The following is a 7856-nucleotide window of genomic DNA, read 5'->3' as shown; positions in this document are numbered from 1 at the left end:
GAGGCACAACTTGAGGCTGTTTCCTCTCATCCTATCACTTGTTACTTGGGAAAAGAGACCGACACCCAAATTGACCTTTATTGGCTGCTCTCATCCTCTTCTGAGTCCCTTCAGCTATTTTATTTATATTTTATTTTGGACTGCCATTTTGAAGAGATTTTGTCCTCATGTGCTGATTTCCACCACCATCCATGCCCAGGATATGCCTCTCATGGTGATATTGATCTTGAATTTACTTTAGCAGGCTGAAATTACACTTTCTTAGGTGAGTAAACTCTCTTCTAAATGTATCCAGTCTACCCAGGTTTCTTTGCATGAAACTTGAGAGAAAAACCCCTTGAAAATTAAATTAATCGAGTCAAATGAGTTTCCTTTCTTGCTGCCTGAAGGTATAATGTGAGAAAGGAAGCATGTACTTCTTCCAGCATGGGTGTGGTGGAGGAGGTGAATGAGCTCTTTCCCTACCCCAGCTCCCATGTATTTGCCAGGCAGCAGTTAGCCTTGGCTAATGCTGCAGATATGCTCCAAGTCATATGAGCCATCATCTCCCACCTCCTGGAACAACTGCTTCCAGAACTTCTAGATATTTAAAAAAAAAAAAAAAAAAAAGAAAAGAAAAGAAAAAGCCCATTTTTCTCAAATTGATTTCCAAAAGCACCCTTAGTTCTTCACACAGTTTTGCTCCTTGTTTTGCCTCCTGGACAGCTTCCTGTAGAGGTAAAGCACTCGCTTCTCCTCCCAGCTCGGGAAGAAGGAGGCGGCGATTTTTCGGCACAGGCGGTGTGTGAAGGTTTCCAGGAACACGGTGGAGTAGAGGATGCAGAAGAGCAGCCCCACAACGAGCAGCACAGAGGGGTTGGGAGGCACTGGGGGACCGATCCTGCAGTGGGCAGAGCTGGAGATCAGATAATGGTGGTAGTTCTGCTCGAAATCCCGAAGTGGTAATTCCTCGGAAGGAAACCCGAAACCTTCGATAAAAGAGGGCAGGATACCTATTTTAGCCTGAAATAAAGAGAGTTAAAAGGTAAATGGAGTATGAACAAACCAAAATCAATCACATCAGCCTGGGGATGTGGAATCACCTTACAGCACTAGGAGAAGGGCATTGAAGTGTCTGTACGCTTCAGTCTGAGTGAGAGTAACAGTGCAGGTGCTGAGTACTCGGCACGGTGAGAACCAGTCCTATCTATCATTTTTATCTGCTGCTACAGAGATCATAACAGGTATTCACTGTGTGAGATTTATGGTGAAAGGCATCGTCCAGACAGCAGTATTGGTGTCTGCATATCTGAATATTAGAGGCTTTTCCTAAGCCCTGATTATTTTCATGTAAATCCATCGTAAGCAGGTGTCTGCACTAAGGATCCTGAGGCTGGGGAGGGAAGCCAGCTGTGTGACAGAAGAGGGAAGCTAAAACACCAAACCTGAACTAGCCCAGATAAAGGATATTGAAATACAAACTGGAGAGGTTTGTGAAAAGGATTGCACAGGGTGAAAATGAAGCCAGGGAACGGGGCTTTCTGCTTAAAAGACAGCCAGTGCAATAAGGTGAGGAGACATCCTCAGTGTTCATCAGCTTCTCCCTTCCTTTTGGGCTTGCACCTGCTCTGCAGTGGAAGGACAGTGCCACAGGGACTCACATTCCTCCACCTTGCCCAGGGAAGGGACCTGGAGACCCAGGGAGGTCTGACTGCCTGCTGCTAGCAGTGCCTTTGCAGCGTGAGGCACTATTTGCTCCCTTCCTCACTCCCGAGGGGCTGCACTTTGGAGCAGGTGTCTGCTGCTATTTGATGCACTGGAAGGAGCAGCTGAGGTTGTGCCTCTGCCTTCTCCCCCCCAAGCCTGTTGCTTGTCCGTCTGGCTGCCGGGGAGGGAAGTCAGGAGTGGGTAAATAAGGGTTCAAAGATTGTGATCCCACCAGGGGGGAGAAGGTTAACTGCCATGAGGGGCACACTGACCCCCCAAGGGGGGGCATTAAGATCTAGGGTGATACGGGAGGTGAGTGTTAACCCTAATGGGGGGGACATTAACCCCCAAAGAGGGAGGGCATTAACTCTTAAGGGGGGCAGAGTTAACCCCCAAAGAGGGGGGGTATTAACCCCTAGGGGGTGCAGAATTAACTGACAAAGAAGGGGTGTGTTAACCCTCACCGGGGCAAAATCAACCCCTCAAAGAGGGGTGGAAACAACCCCTGAAGAGGGGTGGAATTAACCTCCAAAGAGGGGGGGCATTGACCCCAAAAGAGAGGGGCAATAACTCCTTGAATATCTTTCCTTTTGGTGGGCAGAATCCCACCAGAATCCCTGGGAACCCTGGGTGCTGGGGGGGGTTGGCGGGTTGGAGGGGTCATTAACCATTTGGGGGGGGATGTGACACACCCCATGCAGGGCAGCACAGGGGACCCCAGCACTCACCTTGTATTTGATGTGGAGGGTGACAGGCACCACGGAGAACTGAGCTGCCTTTCTCACTGCAGTGTCTGCCACGCTGAAGGCAAAATGCTCCATGGCCACCAGCAGCAGCATCAGCAGCAGGGCCACGGTGAGCAGCACGGCCTGCACGAGGCACTGCAGCCCTTCTTCCCGGGACAGCTTCCAGCCTGTCGGTCGGATGAGGTTTTTGGATGAGCCCACCAGCAGGTGAGCTGCTTTTCTCTCCACAGCCAAGCGCTCCAGCTCCTCGGTGATGTAAAAATTGTCGAAGCGGAGGTTGGTGAGATAATTTTTCAAGTACCAGGTGGACTCAAAACAGAGGTAGAGCATGGAGAAACCAGCAACCAACCTGTTGCCTGCTCGTACAGAGTCTTTGACCAGCACCTCAGCAGACAAAAAGTCCCTACTGATTTTCTCACCTGCAAGGTCCATTTTTTGGTATATGGAGGAGGTGTTCTGAAGCGATGAAAACTTAAAACGTCCACTCATGGGCTTATAAAAGGTTAACAGATGAACAGCTTCTTGGATTGCACCCCCAAACTCCTGGGAGGCTGCCTGCAGCAGGGCAGTGGAGTTCAGGAGACTGTCAGAGGAATTCTTGCAGATGCACTTGATGACCTGCAGGATGGTTTGGATGTTGCTGACGATGTTGGGTGTTACGTTCACCACTGCGATCATGACGCAGGTTGACAGGAGAAGCTTCCGGCCTTGCTTGGTGCCCAGGGTTGGCATGATCATGCTGAAGACACAGCGGGCAGGATGCACCAGGAAAAGGGTGAGGAGAAGGAGCAGGCTGAAGGAGATGGACATTGCAGTGGAGAGATGCCAGGAGTACTCCAGGGAAGCAAATATCCAGTTGTAAAAGAGGCCTCCTATCAGTGCTGTAATGCAGGAACACTGCAGAAACAAGGTCCACAGCTCTCTGCCATCTGCTGGGACAGGTTTGGAGTAAACCCACCATAGGTCTGCCACAGTTCTGTGCACCTTCGGGAAGAGAAAGTCTTCACAGTAGACACGGGCACTCATCCTGTAAAAAGAACAAGTACCTGGGTGTACATAAACACACTAGTTAGGGGGCTTTCTCAAGATAATCACTCATGGGTCTTTATAATGTCCTTCTCTGAGTGCTTCTGGTCTCACCCTTCTCTACTTCCCTGCTAAGATGAGTAGCTGGGACCAAGATCTCCCCTGGAAGCAGCAGGACAGGGAAGTTCAAGGCATTTCTTGAAAGATCAAACACCAAGTACGATGCAACTGCTCCTCCTTTAATGTAAGCACAGGAAAGCATTGTGTTATTCTATAAAAACCATAATAGAGCCATTCAGAGGGGTCAAATCATTGGCAGTGGCTGAGTGTGTCTTTAGTGGTTAGTTAGAGGATGTTGGAGCGAGAAAGAGGAGGCTCCTGGCTGCTGTATTTACAAGTCAAGTTGTATTTACAAGGTGGTACGTGGATGACAGGCAGTTGAGGGGGGTTTCTGCTCTCTCCGCCCCTTAAGAGGAGGCCAAACACAAATCTGCAGGTTTAAGTGTGACGAACAGAGAACTGATCTGAGAAAACAGTTTCACACTGAAGCTGCAGGGCCAGAGGAAATCTCCAAGGACAAGAATTTGGCCACTACAGACAGGATGAAAGGTCCCATTAAGCTATTTAAATGTCCAGTGGAAACAAACATTTGGGAAAGAATATAATTTCTCAGGCCTTACATCTGGAGTGACTCTCTGGAGACCAGAAAACCTGGTGGGGAAGAAGAGCCTGCCCCCAGCCAGGCAATTCCCATCTCTGACTGCCTGACAGCAGCCTCAGCTATCCTTTGAGGGAGATTTTTGACTAGCAAAGGAGGTTTTCAGTGGAAAAAGACCATACAACAGCTATCAAGACAGAGAGAAAGAGAGATTTAGAGAAGACACTACATACCCAGCAGCAGTGAGGTACCCCAGACTTGCTCGAAACCTCTCCATGCTCCAGTGCCTTATTGCTCTGAGAGAGGATCCTGGGTGTGGCAGTTAGGAGAGGTGGGATAAAAAAACCAAGGCAGCACCAGAGAGCCAGGACTCAAAAAATAAGATGTTTTAAGGCAATTCAGATCAGCAGCACTGGCAATTCCTGAAGTGAGTGGGGCAAACCTGGTGTGTGAAGCCCGGGGAATAACACCACTGTGGAACAGAGCCAGGATCCACAGCACTGCTTGGGCTTTACACCTCTTCTGGTCTTACTGTTATTGCAGACAAGGCTTATTTACATGACACATAGCTGAAAAAATGAGTCAATAACATATGGGCTGACAAAGATGGAACAAGCATCACATGGAACGTGGGGTGTCACCATCCCTTGTTGGGAAATCAGATGATTACTCCTCACACTGCCCACCAGTGACCAGCAGGGTTGGAATCTCTCTCAGAGTGAAGGGGAGCTTTTCCCCTTCCAGACATCAGTCATGGCACAAAGAGCATGGCAGGATCCAGCAAATCATGTGCTGGTAAGTGTTCCTCTGTTCTGACAGGCTGCTGCTCCCTGCTGAAACTGTGTGCAGGGCTCACAGGCTGCTTCAAGGCTCATCTCACAGTCCTGGCAGAGGAAAACGAAGCTTCTAGCTTGAACCTTTCCCAATTCCCTATAGCCAGCAAATCCCCTGGAGCCACAGTCAGGATTCCCAAACTGCGGAGAAACTCTTGGATGTACAGGCCAGGAGGTGTAATCCCCACGGGATTGACTTTCCCGGCCCCCAGGATGTGCAGGGCACAGAGCTCCAGCCGCCAAACTTGCTCACCAGGAGACAGGAACCAGCCACGGTGTTTGCTCCTCATTTACAAGCCTGTGGATTTACAGGAACCTTCCCTGGCTGCCACCAAACCTGCCCCTTTGCCGGACGCTCTCATGCTAAGCCACCACCTGTGGGCAAAGGCGACACAACTCACCCAGCTGAGCCCATTCCTGACAGGGACCTGCTGTCCTGTGCTGAGCCCTCCCACTGGCTGGGAACCGCCGGGCCCCTGGGATGTTCTCATGCTCCCCTGGGCGGGAAAGGGCAAAGGGCTGGAGGTCAGCCCGGTCCCGGCCACCCCTGGAGACAAAGCACGTGGGGCTCTGCCCTCCAGAGAGAGCTGGGAGAGCAGCACCTTCCCCAGGGGACTTGGCCAGACCCCACAGCAGTTGGAGGACACGGAGTAACGACACAACAGGCTGAGCAAAGCTCTGCCTACCTCCTCTGCCCTTCCTGCAGGCACCAGGCAAGGCCCCTTCTGCCCTCGCTGCTCCACTCAACAGCTCCGCTTTGTAGTTAAAAGTTCTGTTTTTCCCATGTGGCTGGTGGAGCAAAGCTTTCTTCCTGGTGCCCTGGAGCACAGGGGCCGGATGAGAAACTCTGACTGGCTCCAGCCGGGAAGAGGCACCAGCCAGGCGGGCGGGAAAGAAAGTGCTGTTTGTTTGGAGCATCCATAGCAATTGCTTGCACAGGCCATGAATTAGGTCTTGAATTCAACTATAAGGGACTAACCCAAAAGGCCCATGGCTGGATCCTGCAAGGCTCATCAGCTTCTCCTAAGACTAAACTTCTTTCTCGCTCTGCTTCAGAGCAAACTGATATTCACATCAGCCCCTGGGACCCCATCCAGGCTACACAGGCAGCTTTCTGGGGCAGTAAAAAAAAAAATAAATGTAGCATTAGGCTATAAAGAACAAAAAACCCTCAAGCCCACAGCATTGTGGTGAGTGTTTTTCTGAGTCTGCTACATCATCTGGCAAAGGCACCTGAAGTCTGTGGGGAAACTGAGCCATAACTCTGGCAGCATCAACAAGTGTTTGTTTGCAAAGTCAGATTTTTTCCTCTGGCTCAACTCAGAATTGATCCCTGCAGGCTGCACTACAGGACAGGCTAGATGTAGGATATCGTCTATTTTATACCCAGAACTGATCCTCTGCAGTAGCTCGTGTGTTCATAGGGATACCCGGGAAACGGCGGGTGAAGGCTGGGATCGGGACACGGGCAGGGCAGGACTGAGCCTCGCAACGAAGCAACTGTGACATCTTGTGGTCACACGCTGCTCAAGGGCCTCGAGGTCTGGTTCGTTCCGACTCAGAAACTAAAGAAGTCTGTCTGTGGGTGGGAGAGTTTTGAGGAAAACTGAGGAAGATTAGGAGAAATGCTCTGAGGTGCCTTTTCTTGCCCTGTGTGACTCCCAGATGGTATGAAGGGACTTGGCTTTCTTGACAAGTCCCAGTCTCTGTAGAGCTCAAGCTCTGAGTTTTCTAACATCACCAATTTTGACTTTTTAGCACTACAGGAGAAGACAGAACCCCACATGCCTGCAGGCAGCTTGCTGGAACTATGAGACAACAGAGGGTTTCGTTGGCATCGTAGCCACGAAGCAGAGCCTGGTTTTACCTGAACTAGGTATGGGGACTGAGCTTGTACCTCCCAGGACAGAGGTTTTGAATCCAGTCCTGCTTTGCAGATTGCAGTGCTCAGGGTGGGTTTGTGCCAAGACACCTGCAAGTTCAACCTAAGTAACCCTGTGGTGGTGACAGTGATGGGAGAGGGTGTATCATAAAGGAGCAGCTGAATCCCAGGTAGTGTGGGGGGTGCAGGAACTGTACAGCTTAAGAAAATTACTGGGTAAAGAAGATGAATGGAGGGCTAAAACAGAATCACTAAGGCTGAAGGTGTTTCTCCATGGCAATATCATCAGCACCTGTTGATCACGTTATTTTGCCCATTCAAGAAATTGAGGGTGTGGGAAAGATTAGCCAATTAGTGATGGCTCTTTGCTTGTTAAGATCACATTCGAATTAACAACTTCTGGTAATACAGAGCCACATCACGTCTTCTTAGGTTTCTACTGTAGAAATACAGAAAAATCCCAGCAATATCCTTTCAGTGACTCAGGAGGCATAACTGTGATAAGGGAACTAAGGCTGTCTAACCTGCAACAGTTGAATTCCCCCTGTCGTGTTGGGCTTTCATTTGTTTTGTGAATCTTTCCCTTTCTCTTCTGAACTTCCAGCATCGCTGCTGGGTGCAGATCAGCTGAACACAGCCCCAGAATCATTCCCTGCTGCAAGGACACACAGAGCAGCTCTTCTGTGTGAACGGTTTGTAAAGTGACTTGAATGCTTCTGGGATAAAAGACACTACAAAATGCTTTCCTACTGTAAATAAACCAAAATGATTTTCCTCCAAGTGTCTCAGGAGAACATGAGGATGTTGGTCCAGGATTGGACGGGGAACATCAAAGGAGTGAAGCAGAGATATTCTGGATGTTGAATTTCAATGTGTGAGTGGCATTTCCTGTTAATTAAAATTCACAAGGAGGCTGCTAATGTGAATGGCTTTTGTGATAGTTGTTGCATTTTTACATTCCTAGAGAAACGGTGCATAGGCAGGCAGAGTTCCTTTAAAATAACACAGTCAAAGTTATAGAAGGT

At 49.5% G+C, this 7856-nt stretch overlaps 1 protein-coding gene across 1 annotated transcript; it reads right to left on the bottom strand.

Moving 5' to 3' along the window:
- Positions 1-660: 660 nt before the first annotated feature.
- Positions 661-4393, bottom strand: OCSTAMP (osteoclast stimulatory transmembrane protein). Its single transcript, XM_027693949.1, has 3 exons — positions 4350-4393; positions 2415-3459; positions 661-1002 (listed from the first exon to the last, which is right to left on the bottom strand). Exons 1-3 carry the CDS (start codon positions 4391-4393, stop codon positions 661-663), a joined length of 1431 nt encoding a protein of 476 aa, XP_027549750.1.
- Positions 4394-7856: the final 3463 nt, after the last annotated feature.

This window comes from Neopelma chrysocephalum, unplaced genomic scaffold (genome assembly GCF_003984885.1).
Source record: "Neopelma chrysocephalum unplaced genomic scaffold, ASM398488v2 Primary Assembly neopelma1_94, whole genome shotgun sequence".
Lineage (NCBI taxonomy): Eukaryota > Metazoa > Chordata > Aves > Passeriformes > Pipridae > Neopelma > Neopelma chrysocephalum.
This window is presented reverse-complemented; position numbering and strand designations above follow the sequence as displayed.

Coding starts and splice junctions, on each gene's coding strand:
- OCSTAMP (XM_027693949.1), bottom strand. CDS start 4,393: ATGGAGAGGTTTCGAGCAAGTCTGGGGTACCTCACTGCTGCTGG. Junction 3,460..4,349: donor GGGTACCTCACTGCTGCTGG/GTATGTAGTGTC, acceptor TTCTTTTTACAG/GATGAGTGCCCGTGTCTACT. Junction 1,003..2,414: donor CCCTCCACATCAAATACAAG/GTGAGTGCTGGG, acceptor TCTTTATTTCAG/GCTAAAATAGGTATCCTGCC.